The 21349-nt window shown below is 43.1% G+C and overlaps 1 protein-coding gene across 1 annotated transcript in view; it reads right to left on the bottom strand.

Moving 5' to 3' along the window:
- The window catches only part of ADCY7 (adenylate cyclase 7), a 65703-nt gene that overhangs the window by 14793 nt on the left and 29561 nt on the right, over window positions 1-21349 (bottom strand). The window contains exons 6-16 of the mRNA XM_083370196.1: window positions 20455-20600; window positions 20169-20280; window positions 18121-18248; window positions 17563-17721; window positions 12105-12237; window positions 9903-10088; window positions 9150-9193; window positions 6075-6155; window positions 3796-3877; window positions 2300-2397; window positions 1193-1277 (exon numbers count right to left, since the gene is read on the bottom strand). Coding sequence (XP_083226322.1) covers window positions 1193-1277; window positions 2300-2397; window positions 3796-3877; window positions 6075-6155; window positions 9150-9193; window positions 9903-10088; window positions 12105-12237; window positions 17563-17721; window positions 18121-18248; window positions 20169-20280; window positions 20455-20600 — 1254 coding nt within the window. The remainder of the gene's footprint in view (window positions 1-1192; window positions 1278-2299; window positions 2398-3795; window positions 3878-6074; window positions 6156-9149; window positions 9194-9902; window positions 10089-12104; window positions 12238-17562; window positions 17722-18120; window positions 18249-20168; window positions 20281-20454; window positions 20601-21349) is intronic.

Raw genomic sequence — 21349 nt, 5'->3', positions numbered from 1 at the left:
CTCCACATATTTGCAGTTCTGAGGATAATTAGGACCAGAAATGTGCTTTTTAAAAAAGGCAACAGCAATTTGATTAGACTGCTGAAAGAGCCAGGAATAATTTCCACAGCTTTGTTTGGACACCTCTGAAGCCTCCTCTACAATCTGATGAGCTTCCGTTCAACTCCTACAATCCAGTACTCCGGGTAGTTCTTGACTCACGACCATAATCCAGCCCAACATTTCTGTCATTAAGTGAGACGGCTAAGTGAGTTTTGCTCCACTTCACGACCATTTTTGCCACAGTTGTTTTGAGTGGATCACAGCAGTTGTTTAAGAGAGTAACACAGTTGTGAATCTGGCTTCCCCACTGACTTTGCTCGTCACATGACCCCAGGACACGGCAACTGTCAAAAACATGAGTCAGCTGCCAAGTGTCTGAATTTTGATCATGTGACTGTTGGGATGCCACAATGTTTGCGTGAAAAATGGTCGTATAAGTAATTTTTTTTTCAGTGCCATTGTGCCAACTCTGAACAGCTAGTAAATGAACTGTTGTAAACTGAGAATTACTTGTGTTTCTTATTTTTTTTCTTCCTTCTCCCTCCCCTTCTTTCTTCCTTTTGTGAGGTCCTTCTAGATACCAAGTCAGAGACGCTTATTTTATGCAGCCTGTCTGGGATCGAAATCAGGCTAAAAGTGACATTTGAGAGCCCACCCCTTATAGCCACATGGCAGATAAAAATGACATGAATTCTAACTCTAGATTCAGCCTAGGGCCTATCACACATGGGCTAGCAGCAATATAAATTAACATTTCAGCTAGATTAGTAAAAGGAGGAGGAAGGAAAGAATAAGCAAAAGCAGATTAAGAATTTGGAAATTCTAAATTCTCCAGAAAGGTCTGAATCTCTTCTGCTACAAAACTAGAGTCTAGAACGAGACTACAACGTTTTTTGGATTTGCACAAATGGGAGCAATGCATCATTCCACTTGCAGATCTGAAAAATCTGAGCCGACCTTTTAATAAAATGCATCTTTTAAAAGACCTTTTGCAATCTAGAGCAGTGTTTCTCAGCCTCAGCAACTTGTAAGTTATCATGCTGCCAGGGGAATTCTGGGAGTTGAAGTCCACGTATCTTAAAGTTGGTAAGGTGGAGAAACACTCGTCTAGAGATCTCTGGTTTCCCTTCTTTTTTCCTTTTATACTTACCCAACAGTCATCCGCAAAGCAGACACACAAAATCAGCCCCATGATGACTGCTACGACCCCAAATGAGATTCCTAATGTTTGTGACCTGAAAAGGGATAATGAGGATTTATTTATTCAGCCTATGGCATATCACACATGGACTAGCAATATAAATTAACATTTCAGCTCCATTAGTAAAAAGAAGGAGGAAGGAAAGAGCAGATTAGGAATTCAGAAACTGTAAATTCTCCAGAAAGGTCTGAATCTCCTCTACCAAAACCGGACCCTGAAGATCTGGAGTTTGTTATTCAATTTTAATTAGGATCACGATCACCCATCCCGAGCACTTTTCTTTTCCTAACTGGCTTTTCGCTATGCAGGAAATATTTGATAAAATCACAGCTTTGGAGCAAAAAACAGATATGTAGAAAATTCCCTTTGCCTCATGCTTTTTTTTTTTTTTTTTGCAGATAAATCCTCCTTGAGTTGACGGAGGCTAGTAGATCAGGAGAGGTTCTCGCCTCCATATCCTCTTTTATCTATTTTGTAGTTCATGTTAATGTGTGACTTTCGGTGCCTAATCTTTTAACGTTCTTAACCTTTTAATGGTTTAATAAAATTGTTCATGGCATTGTAAAGTTGCCCAGAGTCGCTAGATAATGAGATGGGTGGCATGTGAATTTAATGAAATCAATAAAATAAAATCTCTTGGCACTTAGACAATAAAGGTGCATGGAAAACCAGCACCTTAAGAAGAAAAATTTAGCCTGGGTTGCTATTTTATTTCCTCCTTACTCCATTCCTTACTACTCTGCTCTGTGAGGGGGGGGGAATCTGCAATTTTGCAGAAAAACCTCTGAACATGCAAAGACAATAGAGTTATGCAATAACAGAATAACAGAATTGGGAGGGACCTTGGAGGTCTTCTAGTCCAACCCCCCGTTCAAGCAGGAGACCCCATAAGCTTTCAGAGAAAATGGCTCTCCAATCTCTTCTTCAAATGTAGCTTTGTAGGAAAGAAAGTACTGGCCAATGTCACTGATTTAATGGGATGTGTAGACAATCCTTGGGGTTCAGAAAAGACACAAAGTGGATTGATTGCATAATAAAAATAAAGACAACACTTACTGTGATATAATGCATATCTGTACTGTAAACATGCACAGCAAAACAATGCCAGCGCACACAAAATAACCTCTCAATTTGCGAATAGGAGTTGTACGATACTGGGGGAAAAAGAAAAAGATAGAGAAAAGGCTTCGATATATTCACAAAAGACCATCTTTTGGGGTGGCTTTGTCATGGAGAACAAAAAACCAATTATGAACAGAATGAAACCTGGCACACAACCTCTTTGCTACATAACATGTAGAACTGCAGGAAATCCTCTTTTTGCAACCAGGCATTTAGTGACTCTTTGAAGCTTACAATGGCACTGAAAAAAGTGACTTATGATTGGTCCTCATACTTATGACCGTTGCAGCATTCCCATGGCAACCGATATGTATTTACGATGGTTGCAGCATGCCGGGGTCAGGCTGATCACCATTTGCAATCTTCCCAGTCAGCTTCTGATAAGCTGGGTTCGTTTAACAACCATGCGGTTCGCTTAACAACTGCAGTGACCTGCTTAACCGCCATGGGGAAAAAAGGTGATAAAATCATGTATGATTCATTTAACAACGGCCTTGCTTAGCAACAGAAATTCTGGTCCCAGTTGTGGCGTGTAAGTGAAGGATTAACAGAATAACAGAGTTGGAAGGGACCTTGGAGGTCTTCTAGTCCAGCCCTCTGCTCAGGCAGGAAGCCCTATACCATCTCAGACAACCTCTTCTTAAAAGCCTCCAGTGATGGAGCACCCACAACTTCCGGAGGCAGGTTGTTCTACTGGTTAACTGTTCTCACTGTCAGGAAATTTCTCCTTAGTTCTAGGTTGCTTCTCTCCTTGACTAGTTTCCATCCATAGTTTCTTGTTCTACCTTCAGGTGCCTTGGAGAAGAGGTTGACCTTCCCTCTTCTTTGTGGAAGTCCTTAGATATCACCTCTTTACAACCCTACCAACTTACCTTCAAAAAAGGTAAGTAATATTCAAAGGAAAACTGAAAGTATCCTTCTCTAGGACACTGGTTGAAGCTAAATGAATGGAAGGTTTTGTCTCAGCCTAAAATTCTGGAAAACAGGAAACCATAAGATGGCATTTTGATTTGTTAAGGTGAGCTTCCTTTTCAAATGGTAAGCCCAAAGGACAATCGTTTTTGAGCTCTGAAAGATTTTTACCAAACATTCCTCCAATGTCTTAAGGTAAAGGTAAAGGCTCCCCCGCACATGCGTGGTAGTCGTTTCCGACTCTAGGGGCCGGTGCTCATCTCCGTTTCAAAGCCGAAGAGCCAGCGCTTGTCCGAGGACGTCTCCGTGGTCATGTGGCCGGCATGACTAGACGCCAAAGGCGCACGGAATGCTGTTACCTTCCCACCGTAGTGGTCCCTATTTTCCTACTTGCATTTTTTACGTGCTTTCGAACTGCTAGGTTAGCAGAAGCTGGGACGGGTAACAGGCGCTCACTCTGTTACACGGCACTCGGGATTCGACCCGCCAAACTGCCGACCTTCTGATGTCTTACAAACCTCTTTTTCCAGTCCTGTTTCGACAAAGCACAGCAAAAAGCCACACAGTCCACGGAAATCATCTTTTTTACCGCACCAGGGTCTGCACGAAGGAAAAGAAAACAGAAACTGTTATGCACCAAGTGTGAAATTCTAATTATTTTAAGTAAAGGATTCGTCCGTCAAAGAATCAGGCTATTAAAAAGACACGCAAGTATTTTGGAATTTAGACAAATCAAGGGAAACACAACACAGAGCAATAAAAAGGAGGACGGATATAAAACTTCCTACATTGTGTTTCACAACCTTCAGTCAAAACTGGATAAAAGGTGGAATATTGTTCTAAATGATTCAGCAGTTCTGAATGAAGGCTTCACTGGTTCCTGCATTGCAGAACCAAAATGTGTTCCTTAGAATTATCTACTCTCGTTGGTGTCTTTCTACTTGCTGCATTGTCTCTGAAATTAAGACTTAATTTTGCTTTAAGTGCTTTTAAAAGCCTGTAACACTAAACTTTCTCATTAGCATCTAGCACAGAGAGAATTTTAGATGCAAAGTGGAAGCCAATTTAGAATTCCAGAAATGAACTGCAATATTAAAAAGTAACTGGCTGCCTTTAAACCCAGTCTTGGCCACATCATCCTGTCATACAGCATCACGGTCTGGTTTGGAAGCATCCCTGCTTCAGACAGGAAGGCAGTGCAGAGAGTGGTGAGGATGGCAGAAAAGACCATTGGCAGTTCCCTCCCTTCCATCCAGGATGTGGCACATAAACGTTGCTTGAGCACGGTCTGCAAGATTGTCTGGGACACGATACACCCTCTTCACGACCTGTTTTCCTTGCTACCTTCTGGGAGGAGGGGGCTTCGTGGTATCCAAAGCAGAACATCCAGCCACAGCTTTGTTCCATACAGTATTAACCTTGTGAACTCTAAAGCTTCCTCCTTCCATCGTCTATTCAAGATGAACAGTGATTAATAGTTATATGTTACTTATATGTAAGGGTGTATATAAGGTAAACGTAAAGGTAAAGGTTCCCCCGCACATGCGTGCTAGTCGTTTCCGACTCTAGGGGCCGGTGCTCATCTCTGTTTCAAAGCCGAAGAGCCAGCGCTTGTCCAAGGATGTCTCCGTGGTCATGTGGCCGGCATAACTAGACGCCAAAGCGCACGGAACGCTGTTACCTTCCCACCGTAGTGGTCCCTATTTTTCTACTTGCATTTTTACGTGCTTTCGAACTGCTAGGTTGGCAGAAGCTGGGACGAGTAACAGGCGCTCACTCTGTTACGCGGCACTCGGGATTCGACCCGCCAAACTGCCGACCTTCTGATCGACAAGCTCAGCGTCCTAACCCACTGAGCCACCGCGTCCCTTATGTTGTATATAGTATGTTTTAAAGGTGTGTTGTTTATGTGTACACTTTGAAAGCAAGCAATTAAATTTCATTTTTAATGTGTTACGTTGTGCCCGCAGGAAAAAATTACAATAAAGGCTATCTAATCTGATCTAATCATGTTTTTTTTTTGCAGCGATGAATCCAAAACAACAAAGGCAGTCCCCAACTTACAACACATTTATATTGTGACTGTTATACTGCCACTGAAAAAAAAAAGGACCTGCAATCAGTGCTCGCACTGGTGACATGATCAAAATTCGGGCGCATGACCAGCCAGCATGTATTTAGGAGGGTTGATGCATCTGTGAGTCACATGGTTGTTGTTTTCAACCTTCCCAGCTGGCTTCTGACAAGCAAAGCCAATGGGGGATTCCACTTAATGACCCTACGATTCATTTAACGACTGCAATGATTCACATAGCAACCGTGGCAAAAAAAAAAAAAGGTTGTAAAATTGAATGCGACTCACGACCTCCTTGCTTACCGACAGAAATTCTACTCCCAATCCTGGTCATTAGGTCGAGGACTGCCTATAAAAACTACGCTAAACTGCAGGGCGTCCGAGAATGAGTCAAGAAGATTTTTGTAACCTTTCCTTTAGCAGGAATTGAAGCCGTGGTGGGATTCAAATAGGTGAACAACTGGTTCTTTGTGCAGATGCCGCTTCTGGAAGTCTGTTCTGGGCCTGGGCAACAAAAAAAATAGCTTCCACTTCTGCCAAAGTGGCGCAAACCGGCTGAATCCCACCACTGAACTGAAGATGTACCAGTTGAACCGGCTACAGACAGCCCGCGCAAGCCCAAGATAAAAAGATGACACTCTTTTTTTTTTCCTTTTACTAAAAACAGAGAAGGAACCTCTTCTCCTTCTCCTGTCTGCAAGAGGAGTGATTCTGCTTTCTTACCTGGCTGAACTTAGGCCCTCGATGGTGGACATCATTTTATCGTTAATTTCTTCTTCCATTCTTCCTTTCTGAGAGGTATTTCTAAAAGAAACAAAAGGGGAAAAAATGTCACTATTAAAAAGGATTCAGAGAAACAACTAGGGCGGCAGGTGAAACTCCAGCGTTCGGTAGAAGCCCACCTCCCAAGCTGGAGAACAGAAATATTCAAAAGTGGTCCAGTTTGGTCCACTTGGATATCGAGAATGGGAAATTAGAGTTGCGAAGAGACAGAAATGTAGCCTGTATTAAACTACAGGAAAGATGCTCCTTTATCATCCCAAAATTATACAAGGCTGGAACGGTTGCTGAACAGATTTGTGCGATTTTGTGGTCAAGAAAATTCTGCAGTTGGATTCACATTCATAACTCGGCTTGTTTGGCGATGGCTAAGCCTGACATGGGAGCTCAGTTAAGGAGTTCATAAACCACGATTTTTGGCTTAGCTTGCTGTACGTGAGTCCAGCCACTGTTGCCTTTTTCACCTGTCAGAGGGGATGTCAGCTGGCTTTAGAGCAGAGGTGTCCAACCTCGGCAACTTTAAGATCTGTGGACTTCAAGTCCCAGAATTCCTCAGCCAGCCATGTTGGACCTCAAGTCTTAAAGTTGCCAAGGTTGGACACCCCTGCTTTAGAAAGAGGTGAAAGGAGAAATTACCAGGAGAATTACCAGCACACTTAGGAAAACAACAACACTCAATGAAAGTAAAAGAGGAAGAAAAACTCACTTATAGGTTAGAACAGAAGGAGGACATAACTGCTGCTGTCTAGATCCATCCCAACTAACAGATAGGTAGATAAAGAGAAAGAGAAAGAAAAGGTTGATGGAACACATAGATCCAGGCCAATAATTAGCAAATCAATTAAAACATTTCCCTCAAAATCACAGCAACAGCAATCTCTTCTGGGATACTTGCATCCTCCAAAAGGAACCGTAAATTATTATTTTTTTTTAAAAAAGGCTTATGTACCTTCTTTAAAAACTTTGAAGGAGCCAATTTAAAAGTGTAAGAACCAATTAAAATATCACTAGTTCATGCTGTTCAAAACCACATAAAGCAATAACCAGAAAACATGTACATGTTTGTGTTGCCTAATCATAATCATAATAGTAAGGTTGAAAGGGACCTTGGAGGTCATCTAGTCCAACCCCCAACCCCCTGCTCAGGCAGGAAACCTTATACCATTTCAGACAAATGGCTGTCCAGTCTCTTCTTAAAAACTCCCAGTGTTGGAGCATTCACCACCTCTGGAGGCAGGTTGTTCCACTGGTTAATTGTTCTCACTGTCAGGAAGTTTCTCCTTACTTCTAGGTTGCTTCTCTCCTTGATTAGTTTCCATCCATCCATATTTGTTTTACTTTGGCAACACACAGTAGTTAAAATATTACATTTGGCATCAGCAGAACTGCATGTATTAGATTTAGATTTATTTGATTTTATTTGTATGTCTCTCTCTCTCTCTCTCTCTCTCTCTCTCAGATTTACTGTATATATATATATATACAGTATATATATGTGTGTGTGTGTGTGTGTGTGTGTGTGTGAAATGTTTATTAAGCATTCAGAATACACTTGCTCAGTCCCAGATACGGGACAAATCTTATTTCCTGTTTCAGCCTAGCCCAAGGCCATCTACAGGCAGTAGCCACAGCAGTGGCAGCTCATATTTATGTAAATTTTTTGGCTTGTTAGCAAGCCAAAAAATTTACACACACACACACACACACACACACACACACACACACACACACACACACACACATATATATATATATATATATATATATATATATATATATATATATATATATATATATATATATGTGTGTGTGTGTGTCAGAGATTTTGAGACAGCAGTTTCTAGGCACAGCAAAAGAAAGAAGAGTATAGGAAAATTTCAGAAGACAAGGGAAAAAAATGTGTGACGTGTTTCTCTCTTTTTCAAATTCCTCTTTGCAATCCTGACATTATGCTCATTGGGGAAAGAGGCGGAGGGAGGCTGCATAATCAGCTTAAATGCTTTGGGGTTGTTGTTGTTTTTCCCACATATCCAACCACAGAATTCCCAAGCCCTAACTGCAAATTAAGGCTCTGCTTCCATCAAGTCAAAAAATTTCCTTTCTAACAATCAGCTGATTCTGCTTACTACAGTTAAAAACCATGGTGCCAGAAGTCCTAGTCCCAACATCTCATCAGGTGGGAGAAGAAGGGACTAACGAATGATTGAAAAGTAGTGCCTGAGAATCTCAGTTTGTGGCTGGGAAAATGGTAAATAATATTTCTGTTACAATTAGCCTCCATTTCTTTCGGAAAACCCTACACAGAAAAAACGGAAAAATAGTGGTACAATTTCTATGTAGGTGAGCTTATTCTTGTGCAACGGGTATATTTGTGTACACAGAGATATTTGTGTGTGTGTGTGTAATATTGTTACCTTTACATTATACAGGCAATTCTTGATTTACAAGCACAAATGAGGCCAATATTTCTGCCGCTAAGAGAGACATTTGTTAAGGGAAATTTGCCTCATTTTACGACCTTCCTTGCCACAATTGTTAAGTGTTGCTAAGTTAGTGACGCGGTTGTTAAGTGCTCTCTGACTTGGGTTGTTTTCTTGCAGACATGTCATTACCCAACTGTGTAACATCATCAGTGCTAGGAGGGAGGAGGTTTGTGGGAAGGACGAAAGAGGAGTGTGGGATCCTTGGCGCTCTCTGAGTTTGGTTGGGGGTTTTTTTGCAGACATTTCACGACCCAACTAGGTAACATCATCAGTGCTAACAACCAAGCCCGGAGACCTCCAAGGAGCCTACAGTTCAATCCTGAGCTACAAATGTTCTCTTCTCTTGGTGATCTTCTGCTGAACTTCCCTTCCAGGGGGACAGTTTGGAGTTTATACAGACTCTCCTTTAATTGCATTGCGCGTGTTGGTCTTTGATCTCTCTCCTTCCTTACGGAGCACTTTGCAGGCTGGAAGGTTAAGAAAAGGTACTGAAGCAAGCTCTTAAGCAGGCAGCAAAGAATAAGATGAAACTTGCCTCTCGGAGGTCCTCTGACGACTTGCGAGTTGCAGGGCTATCTCCTAAGCCAGAGGAAAAGCACGGAGAAGAATGCTTTAATTTTTTAAAGAAGTAAATAATGCATATACATTTTTTACTCTGAATATTATAGGTACCTCATAAATAAAGGTGATCTAGACTCAATTCTCCAAAAGAGAAAAAGTATCGTAAGCGGTTGGGAGCTGCTGTAATGCCACCTTCAGAAGTAGGAGGAGGAGAACAAGGGCAAAAGCCTTGTGACCTCTACAAAACTGCTCAACAGAAGTTTTCCGTCCTCAATCTTTGCAGCTCTTTCCCCCATGGATGCAAAATTATGAACTTAACTTATATCCTATCTTATGTCCATTACAAATGGGAAACACAGTCGCTGTAGGAGGAGTGGCAGAAGCTGGGGATGGAGTTAAAAGAGGGATCAGCCTAGAATCCCTACGTAGCCACAAGCAAACTAAATCCGATCACCCTTGAATTCCGTTGACCCCTATCTAACTCCAAGCAGCGGCTAACTTTAGTTGAGAAGATCCCTGTGCGTAGTCATGAGTAGTAGCAATAGATCAGTTTAATAGGACCTTCGCACGTGGACTTGTTCTTTCACACCTGACAATGACAGACATGAAAAGGAATGTGTTCCCGTATAGCCATTTTTCAATTCCTTGTTTTCCTGTTCATGCTTGCTTCCGTATCTCACCAAAGGACTTGGAAGACAATTTTGAAGAACATACAGCCAAGATTCACCTTCCTGCGTCTGCGGTTGGGCGCAGAAGTCTCACTGCTCACACTCTCTCGGTGGTTGAGGTGAGAAAAAGGACGCGCTGCACCCCAAGATTCCAAGTATCGTGACATCCGGACAGAGGCCCTCATCTTCAAGCCATCCTGCACTCTGGATTGAGGAAAATGATTGTTGGTGGCACGCTGTTTTGACTAACGAGAAAGAGAGAGAGAGAGAGAGAGAGAAGAGAGAGAGAGAGAGAGAGAGAGAGAGAGACGGAGGGAGAGAGAGAATATAAATGATTACATTGGGCACATTATTTTATTTTATCTTCTGGAGTCCTTAGTGCTCTCTGAACTTGGTCGTTTGCTTGCAGACATTTCATGACCCAACTCAGTTACATGATCACTGCTGGTGAGTGTGAGGTTTACTCCCTGTTTATATACCGTCGATTGCCCTGCAGTGTTGGTGGCGATGTGGTTTTCTCCTCAAAATTTCCTTGATTAGGTATTGTTTTCTGCTAGGTTGTTTGTCTGGGATTAATCCTTGCTTATAAAAGTGTTGGATGCTGGAGAAGACGTGTTCTAGTCTTTTGGTTTCCTCCTTAGCTTTTTAAAATTGTCTTTTGAATGGCGTGTAAATGGTGTTTATCTCTGCATTTGTTGATGGCTGATTGGTCTGAATGCCAAACTCCCGGGAATTCCCTACAATTTTTGGATTTCACTTAGTTTCAGATGCTCACTTTCCCAGTTGAAGCTATGTTTGAGCCCTAGCACTGATGATGTTACCTACTTGGATAATGAAACGTCTGCAAGCTAACAACCAAACTCAGAAGGATCAAAGGATTCCAGAATGCAAACTTTGGAGCTATATTCTCCTCTATTGGATCTGACATTCTATAGGCTTAGTTGCTGCTCCAAAGGCTCTTTGAGCACTTTAGAGTCCCACTATGGGTAAACAGGATTAAAAGAATTTACAAAAAAAACCAACAACAAACAGAAACCAGTTAATAGCAAGCATTAACCTCCACCAATTGTGACTGGTAATGGGTTCGTGGGTCTTTACCCAAAGAAAAGCCACTTTTATCCAATTTTGGGTAATTTACCCTGGCTTGGGAAGCACTGCTCTACAAGAATGTAGTCTGTGCAGGGTTATTAATTTGGAACTGTGACTGCTTGTTGTCTGCTCTGTTCTGTAAAGTAGCACTAATAGCCTTTATTAATAAAAATATCTAAGGCAAACAGGATGCCATTGGCCTTGGAATTATATCAGAGCTATAGAAATTGCTGAAAAGCAGAGGGGGGGGGAAACAACAACCCTGAACCTCTTTTGTAAGCCGAGCAAAGCAAACTAGGAGAATTCATTGTGCAACGGCTTTTTTTTAAAAAACAGTTCTTCTCAAAATGCTGGTAGTACTGCACTTAAAGCAAGCGTGGGAGTGTGAGGGCCTACTCTGTTTAATTACACACATTTAAAGAACAGCGTTCTGGATTCCTGAAGGGCTCCTTGGAGATCAAAATTTAAAAGCCATTGTTTCACCGGATCGGGGGTTCATGGCAACTGAACGTAGAATACATTCTCCTCTCCTTTTCCAAGCACATGGGACCAAAATAAAACCTCCTGGGTTGCAGGCTGCAGTTTAGTTCAGCTTTTGATACCTCACCTGACCCTCATTATTCCCAATTTCTGTACCTGGTTACAATCATAACACATAATAAAGATCTAAAAAAAAAGGAGGAAGCAAGCAGAGAGCTGTGGGTTTGCAAAATATAATCGTCGGCCACCTGATCAAAGGCAAGATTGGTGTCAGCAGAAGAATATATATATACATATACATATACATATACATATACATATACATATACATATACATATACATATACATACATATATATATATATATATATATACCATGCCAAATTATCCAACCTACTCCGAGACTCCACATACAAACTCCTCAAGACAGATCCCACCACCTACCTTGCTGGCTGGGGAATTCTGGGAGCTGAAGTCCACACGTCTTAAGAGTTGCTAAGACTAAAAACGCTGATCTATGCTACTGTACTGGTTTGCACGTTTTTAGTTTTCCATGAGTGCAAACTCAACCATTTGTGAGCTGCCCAATACATCATGTTAAACCGTGACACAGCATGACACGTGTGAAACAAGGAGACCACTCTTAGGGTGTGTGGGTTTTCATTTTTCTTTTTACATCCAAGAATGCCTACCCTGGGGTCAATCACCAAATAAGTCTTGATGTTCATGGTTTCAAGATAGGGATCCCGGAGATGCCCGTTTCCTTCTTCCACCTCATAAGCTTTGCCGAGATGATTGAGGGTTGCTTCTGTGATGTGCACGCGGCTGCAAAGAGGGTGGAGAGAGACAAGTGTACAAAAGGCTGAAATGTTTGCAGAAACGCCATTCCCGGGAATCGATTACCATTACAATGGCTCCTGCCGATAACTCTCTGCTGCCACACATTTGGCAGCCAAAATCAAGATTCCTGGCAGGATTGCTCCTGAACAGTTCAGCTGGATAGCATGATAGAGCATCCAGTCATGCCAATTCACATAAAACTTGGCACAGTGTTTGCTACTGTTTTCAGAGAGGGGGGAAGAGGGAGGGAGAGAGGGAGGGAAGGAGAACAAGAAAGAGGGAGACAGCAAGAGCAAGAAAGTGAGGGAGGGAGGGAGAGAGAGGGAGAAAGAGAGAGGAAGGGAGGGAGGGAGAGAGAGGGAGAGGAAGGGAGAGGGAGGGAGGGAGAGAGAGAGGAAGGGAGAGGGAGGGAGAGAGAGAGGGAGAGGAAGGGAGAGAGGGAGGGTGGGAGGGTGGGAGGGAGAGAGAGAGGAAGAGAGGGAGATGAAGGGAAAAGGGAGGGAGAGAGGGAGGGAGGGAGGGAGAGGAAGGGAGAGGAGGGAGGGAGGGAGGGAGGGAGAGAGGGAGGGAGAGAGAGAGAGGGACAGAGGGAGAGAGGGAGAGGAAGGGAGAGAGAAAGGGAGAGAGGGAGAGGGAGAGAGGGAGAGGGAGGGAGAGAGGATGGGAGGGAGAGAAAGAGGGAGAGAGGGAGAGGAAGAGAGAGAGGGAGGGAGGGAGAGGGAGAGGAAGGGAGAGGGAGAGGGAGGGAGGGAGAGAGAGGGAGGGAGAGGGAGAGGAAGGGAGAGAAGGAGAAAGAGGGAGAGAGAGAAGGAAAGCAAGAGGGAGGGAGAGCGAGAGACCCCCCCAAAGATCATCTTCTTGTAAATTAAATCTGAACCTAGCTTGGTTCGAGGGGTCCTTGGTGCTCTCTGAGCTTGATTGTTTCCTTGCAGACATTTCGTTACCCAAACTAGGTATCATCATCAGTCCTCTAAATACCTTACTTCAACCCCAAGCTACAAATATTCTCCTTTATTGGGTGTTTGGTTCACACATCCCACACCACAGTATGCTTTATTAATTTGGATCCCCTTTGTTCTCTGACAAGCTATACTTGGGCATCTCATGCAAACCCAAGAGGAGAGGAGAATGGGGGGGGGGAAGCAAAGGAAGGCACTGAATAACAATGGAACAAGGTCTGAGGAGGGTGTCATAATTCTGGCTCACCCGCGTGACAGCCCCTCTTTCCTCATGTAGTCTTCTTGGGAAAGTGCAATTAGAAACAGGGAGGAAAAGACTACATGAATGTCACGAGTTCCTTCAAGGGAGAAGAGAACGCACATAAAGGAAGCCACAGTTACCAGCACAAAGGATTGGATAAAATATAATACAGTAGTTAGAAAATAGTAGACTTCCTTGTCACACAAGTCTTTTTATCTGAAGAATAGACCAGGCCAGTTTGGAAGAAGATTGTGTTTCTGGGAAGGTCCTTCAGCATGTTCAGTGACCAAACAATTAAACTAAATAAAATAGCAGTCCCCACTCATGGTTGACAGATGTAAGGATGTCACAGCAGCTCCGCCAAACAACAATTAAATTCTTCTTAAATATCTGGGGCTAAGAGGGAATGCAGGTGGACACACACATCCAACATCCTCCAGCATCTCACCACTGTTCCTTGCCACCCTCAGCATCTACTACCAAAAGCAACCATTTCACATGGTCTCTATGCAGGATCAGTGTCAGGTGCAAATAACCAGGAGTATACATTGGAGGCAGGGACGCGGTGGCTCAGTGGGTTAGGATGCTGAGCTTGTCGATCAGAAGGTCAGCAGTTTGGCGGGTCGAATCCTGGGTGCGCGTAACAGAGTGAGCGCCTCTTACTTGTCCCAGCTTCTGCCAACCTAGCAGTTCGAAAGCACGTAAAAAATGCAAGTAGAAAAATAGGGACCACTACGGTGGGAAGGTAACAGCGTTCTGTGAGCCTTTGGTGTCTAGTCATGCCGGCCACATGACCATGGAGACGTCCTGGGACAAGCGCTGGCTCTTCGGCTTTGAAACGGAGATGAGTACTGGCCCCTAGAGTCGGAAACGACTAGCACGCATGTGTGGGGGAACCTTTACCTTCACCTTTTATACATTGGAGACAAAGTAGAGTTTATTGTTGCTTAGCTAAACCCAAGAAACTAGTCAACTAACAGTTCATACTAAATTGGTGCTAGATGAAAGTCAACAAAATTCATGGGTGGGCTGGATTTGGGTCTTTTGTGGCAACACAATGACTCCAAACTAATGACATGCTTACCTCCATCTACTAACTCTGCCTGCTATTCTACAGCCAGCCTTGTTTATTTTCTGTTTTCTCTGCTTTTCTTCCTCCTTCCTTTGATTCCCCAATACAGTATGGATTTCAGACCTGTTAAAAGCCCCCTTCTTGCTCTTTCCCCACTATGTCTGTCTACAAAACACTTGGCAATATTGCTCTGATGAGTACCATCCCTTTCAACGAACGTAGTGCCAATCAAAGTGACTACTACGTGCTTGGCAAAGAGGCACCCTCAAGAGAGGGTGGTAAGTGGCCCATTGTGTTTTCAACTGGAAGAAGACTTCATTCGATTTTAATTCAGTTTCAGACTGAAAGCACTTTTCTTTCCTCTCCTTCCTTGCTTAAATAACTTCTGGGTGCTTCGCACTCTACACCCTTCTCCAAGAGTTTACTCAGCTGGCTTGCATTGAGGGTTTTCAGGAAGCTTCACAACATGCGTTGAGCAGTACCGCCTACTTACTAATACACGCACACACCCCAAAGCACTTTCCAATGTTATGGAAAGAAAATAGCAAGTGCCATTGTGGGATTATTTGTACTTTTCTACGAAACGAGAACTGTTGACCTGAGAGGAACTAATGAAGACTAACAATAGATCTCAGCCTCAGTTGAAATAATGGAGGAAGCAGAATGCCAATATTGTTTGATTTTGCCCCAACGCCCAACAATGTGTCATGCTATCATTTATTTGAGATTTTATCAGCTAGCTAGGTGAATCAATAGGACTTTTGGTCTTCAAAAGCTTCAGTCTAGAAGACTCCAAGGTTCCTTTCCTACTCTGTGATTTTGTTATTCTGTTATTCAGCCAAGTTCACTTATCCAGATTCGTTCGTTCGTTCGTTCGTTCGTTCGTTCATTCATTCATTCATTCATTCATTCATTTATTCATTCCCAGGAATAAAACACAGAACAGCAGAGAAAACTCACTCATTCCTAAGACGAACCCTCAGATCTGAAAATGGATGAAGGATGATACAAAGAGCTTTGAATTATCCCGCCGGTTAGGATACTGTATACAAAATCTCAGCGGTGGAATTTGGTTCTTTTTTTCTCTTTTGTGGTCAAACATTTGTGTTTTCAAAATATTCTCTGCCTTTCATAAGCAGGGAAGTGTTTTTAAAGGTAAGAGTTTGCTCAACTAAATGGCCACGTTCTGCCTTTGCAGTTCTCTGGTTTCATCCTGAACAAGCAAGATGTTGGCAGATATGCAATCATAACTGCAGGGAAAGACTCGGAGTGAAATAATTTATTCTGCAATTAAGTCCTGAAACCAAAGTGTATTTCCTTCTGAAAAGCCACACACTGAGCTATGGCAACTATAAAGCAGGTGTCCGGGTACACAAAGAGGATGATGTTGCAGTTCCAGGAATATCCAGCAAACAGGTAAGCTCATGTGCCAGAAAGAATCAATAATCAATCCATCTGGTGCCATAAAAGTGACTAAAAATAAACTCCCTTGTTGCCTGTTAACAAGGATGGAAACGATTCTGCAGACCCAGGAAAATATTTACAAAGCAGTTGCATCAGTTACAAGATATCCTGAGGTCTCTTTTTCAGCCTTCCATGGCCTCCATAGTAAAGACACAAAACTTACTATCCAGAATCCAGGTTAGCAACTCTGAGTACATGGTGGAGCCTTGGTGGAGCAGTGGGCTAATGCCTCCTTAAGTAACACCAGCTGCCTGCAATTAGTGCAGGTTCGAGTCCCACCAGGCTCAAGGTTGACTCAGACTTCCATCCTTCCCAGGTAGGTAAAATGAGGACCTAGATTGTTGGGGGCAATTAAGCTGACTTTGTAATAATGCCACTTGGGGGTGTGTGTGAAAGCCCTAGTAAGCAGGCATATAGATAGAATGAAGGCTACTGCTAAGCTTGTAAGCCGCCCTGAGTCTTCGGAGAAGGGCGGGATATAAATGGAATTAAAATAAAAAAATTTTTTTTGGAGATAATCGTGATTTTTATCAGGGGGTGAATGGCAACTGAAGCTGAGGATTCAGTAAACAGAAAAGGGAGGGAGGGAGGGAGGGAGGGAGGGAGGGAGGGAGGGAGGAAGGAAGGAAGGAAGGAAGGAAGGATTCATATCTCTATAAATTGGTTACCAAATTGTTCATCCTCCAACATACACTCATATATTAAAACCTGGTTTAGAAATCACATCAAACAATTGGGGTTCACCCAACAGACTCAGCAGGAGAGAGTCTACAGCTTGCCAGGGGCCCCCAACATGTCAAGATGGCACTGCTCAAAATTGAGGGTATCTCTCTGCATAATTTTCATACAAAAGTAAGAATTGGAATAAAAGCAGCTTACTTCCTAAAAGCCTCCTGGCTCTATTCTCACACCCAGAAACCAGACATCCCATTCTGAAAATTGGCAATGAAGAGTGATGGCAAATTTTGGGCTATGTTTGCACTAGAGGAAAGAGTTAAGGGCGCTTTGCTTCCCAATCATGACAAAGAACCGAAATCCTCCTGATTCTTGCTCTAATGCCATTGCAGAATCTTGCAGCCAATGGAAAAATTAGATTGTCCCCCCAAACTTTCTGCATCCTTGGACTAAACCCAACTAAATAAACCTCAGCTAGGAAACTACTCAACATTTCAATTATCTGCCATCACGAGGACACTCACTGGAGGACACTCTAGTTTAATGAAAAGAAGGACGAGGAGGGACATGATAGCAGTGTTCCAATATCTAAGGGGCTGCCCCAAAGAAGAGGGAGTCAAGCTATTCTCCAAAGCACCTGAAGGCAGGACAAGAAGCAACGGATGGAAACTCATCAAGGAGAGAAGCAACCTAGAACTAAGGAGAAACTTCCTGACAGTTAGAACAATTAAATCAGTGGAACAACTTGCCTCTAAAAACTGTGAATGCTCCAACACTGAAGAGACTGGACAGCCATTCGTCTAAAATGGTATAGGGTTTCCTGCCCGAGCAGGGGGTTGGACTAGATGACCTCCAAGGTCCCTTCCAAGTTTATTATGATGATGATTTCACCTCCTTACCCAGGGATGCCTGCCGATTCCATGCGGTTGGCCAAGGAGACATCGTGGGACCAAACATCATATTGCCATTTCCGAAGTCCAATCACCCCACAAAGAACATTTCCGGAATGGATGCCGACTCTCATGTTGATGTCCACCCCTGTGGCTTCCCTAACTTGCCTGCAAAAATAAAAATGATAAGGACTCCAGGGTGGAAGACAAGATGGAAAGCCATTTGATTTCCCCATCTCTAGTCTTAAGAGTCACGCTGATTTTGGAATATGTTCTCATCGCTCAAGTCTTCAAGTTGCCAAGGTTGAACAGCCCTGCTCTAATCCATGAACGTTTAAATCAGTGTAAACTAACTGCACGACACCTTGTTTTTCTACGTGAATATTTAACAGAGCGATAAGTAGGTATATATATATAAAAAAACCTATGCTGGTACAAGCAGAGGAGGAAGAAATCTTTCTGCTTTCAGGAGATTAGGAGAGCCTATTATTATCCATCGTAATGCTACCTTATCTATTCTTGCATCACCACTCCTAACTTTTTAACTAGCTTTTAAAAAGTACCTACTTTATCGCTTCGCACATGTCGAGGCCCATTTTCACACAATTTTTGGCATGTACCGGCAAGGACACAGGTAAGCCCGAGACACAGTAATAACAATCTCCCAAAATTTTTATCCTCATACATTCATTTTCCTGCAAAACAAAACAAAAAAACAGCCCATGAATCATCAAGCATTGCAAATATGAATTAACCGGCGTTTGTCTTGAGCAGTGCAATTATAGGCTTTTCTGCAGGGAGAAAACGCATCAGTTGTCATCTCTTCATCCGAAACTGCACTTTTCTCTATTCCAAAAAAAAAAAAAAGAAAAGAAAAGAAAGGAAAATGGGGGATGGAGGAAGGACAGTTCATTTGCAATTTATCAGGGGTTCAAGCACGGAGAATACAAGACAGTCCTCAGTTTAAACCCATTGGTTTAGAAGTTACAGCAGCAGTGAAAAATCTTGCTTCGTGCAAATTTCGAATTATCCATGTACAGCTGATGACTGTTATATAGATAGTCCTCAACTTACAACAGTTCGTTTAATGACTGTTCAAAGTTACCCTGGCACTGGAAAAAAGTCACCTATGACCATTTTTCACATTTACGACCGTCGCAGCATCCCGTGGTCAAAATTTGGACACTTTGGCACCTGGTTCATATTTACGACGGTCACCGTGTCCCGGGGTCACACGATCCCCATTTGCAACCTTCTGATGAGCAAAGTCAACAAGGAAGCCAGATTCACTTAACAACCTTGGTGGAGCAGTGGGCTAATGCCTCCTTAAGTAACACCAGCTGCCTGCAATTAGTGCAGGTTCGAGTCCCACCAGGCTCAAGGTTGACTCAGCCTTCCATCCTTCCGAGGTAGGTCAAATGAGGACCCAGATTGTTGGGGGCAATTAAGCTGACTTTGTAATAATGCCGCTTGGGGTGTGTGTGAAAGCCCTAACAAGCAGGCATATACATAGAATGAAGGCTACTGCTAAGCTTGTAAGCCGCCCTGAGTCTTCGGAGAAGGGTGGGATATAAATGGAATTAAAATAAAAAAAATAAAAATAAACCGTTTTGCTAATTTAACAACCGCAGCGATTTACTTAACAAATGGGGCAAGAAAGGCTGTAAAATGGAGCAAAACTCACTTAACAAGCAGCCCTTAGATTTATATACCGCTTCGTATAGTGCTTTACAACCCCTCTCTAAGCAGTTTACAGAGTCAGCATATTGAGGACCCCAACCACCTGGGTCTTAATTTTACCGACCTCGGAAGGGCAGAAGGCTGAGTCAACCTTGAGTCGGTCAGGATTGAACTCCTGGCAGTGATCAGAGTTAGCCTGCAATACTGCATTCTAAGCACTGGGAAGGAAGGAAGGAAGGAAGGAAGGAAGGAAGGAAGGAAGGAAGGAAGGAAGGGAAGGAAGGAAGGAAGGAAGGAAGGAAGGAAGGAAGGAAGGAAGGAAGGAAGGAAGGAAGGAAGGAAGGAAAGGAAGGAAGGAAGGAAGGAAGGAAGGAAGGAAGGAAGGAAGGAAGGGAGGGAGGGAGGGAGGGAGGAAGGGCAATAGCACTTAGTCTTATATATCGCTTTATAGTGCTTTACAGCTCTCTCTACACAGTTTACAGAGTCAGCCTATTGCCTCAACCATCTGGGTCCTCGTTTTACCGATCTTGGAAGAATGGAAGGCTGAGTCAACCTTGAGCTGGTCAGGATCGAGCCATTGGCAGCAGGCAGTCAGCAGACTTAGTCTGCATTACTGCATTCTAAGCATTGTGCCACCATGTCTCGCTTAGCATGTCTCACTTAGCAATATAAATATTGAGCTCCATTCTGGTTGTGAGGACTGCCTGTTTGGCCAAACTATGTGACACCATGATTTTTAAAAGGCTAGTTTATTCTACCCAATACACAATCTTGTTGTGAAACTTAAAATTGGAAATAATTAAAAATAATTAAAAATAATACTGGTGGTTCCTAGTTTAACAACCAGAATGGCTACATTTATGCAACAGGCCAGTTGTTTTCTCCACCCCGACAACTTGAAAATGTGGGGATTTCAGTTCCCAGAATTTACTGACCTTTGCAATTTGGTCAAATTTTCCAAACAATTCATTCAGCATCACCACCAGCTCCTTCGGAGAACAATCACTTGCCAGGCGAGTGAATCCTACGATGTCTGCATACAGGATGCTAGAGAAAGGACAAATATATATATATATATTTATATTTTGGTCTGTGATTGCTCTAGGCTGAGTCCAGCTTGAAGAAGCTGTGATTCCCTCAAGAGAAGTCTCAAGAACCTGACGGCCTCTTTAAGATCCTGACCCCATAGAGAAAGTGGGTCTCAGAAGCTCAAAGATTTACCTGACATTCTGGTGCCGTTTCACATAAAGGCTGTGGAAATTATTATCATGCTTTTTCATATCGTTTGTTTCTTTCAGGCGCTCGATGATGGCTAGTTTCATTCCCATGGATATATGAGCTGGCAGGATAGACAGGAGCAAGCTTTCCTGGGGGAAAAAGAAGAAGATTTGAATTGCTCAAAGCAAGAGTAAGATTCCAAAGGAGGGGGAAGGAGCAACCTAATAAGACCAATAACCTAACCCATCTAATAAGAGCAAAGCCCACTCCCTCGTTAAGCTCATTAGGCCGTTCAATGTTCATTCATTCCTTTAGTGCTTCCATCCCAACTCGAACGCTTGTACAGCTGCACAAAAATGCTCTGCTTATGTTCATGTTGTCCAGAGGGGTTCCTGGACTATTCAGGAATTATTCTAGAACAACATTCACGAATATTTCTGAGTTTTCACTTTAATGGCTACCAAGCAGGCAGCAATATGGCTTACCCAACCTGGAACGAAGGAGAATATTTATACCTTAGGGTTGAACTGTGGGGTCCTTGGTGCTCTCTGAGCTTGTTTATTTTCTGGTGGAAGTTTCCTTACCCAACTAGGTAGCATAATCAGTGCTAGAAGGGAATTGGGGTTTGTGGAGAGGAGGAGGAGAAGGAGGAGGAGGAGGAGGAGGAGGAGGAGGAGGAGGAGGAGGAGGAGGAGGAGGAGGAGGAGGAGGAGGAGGAGGAGGAGGACAATGACCTTGGGGCTCTCTGAGCTTTGTTGTTTTCTTGCAGACATTTTATTACCCAACTAGCTAACATTATCAGTGCTAGAGGGAGAGTGGGATTGGCTACTGATGATGTTACCAAGTTTGGGCAATGAAATACCTGCAAGAAAACAACCATACTCAGAGGGCACCAAGA

Source organism: Vipera ursinii, assembly GCF_947247035.1.
Source record: "Vipera ursinii genome assembly, chromosome: 10".
Classification (NCBI taxonomy): Eukaryota; Metazoa; Chordata; class Lepidosauria; order Squamata; family Viperidae; genus Vipera; species Vipera ursinii.
The sequence above is the reverse complement of the archived record's forward strand: the minus strand, read 5'-3'. Positions and strand labels throughout refer to the sequence as shown.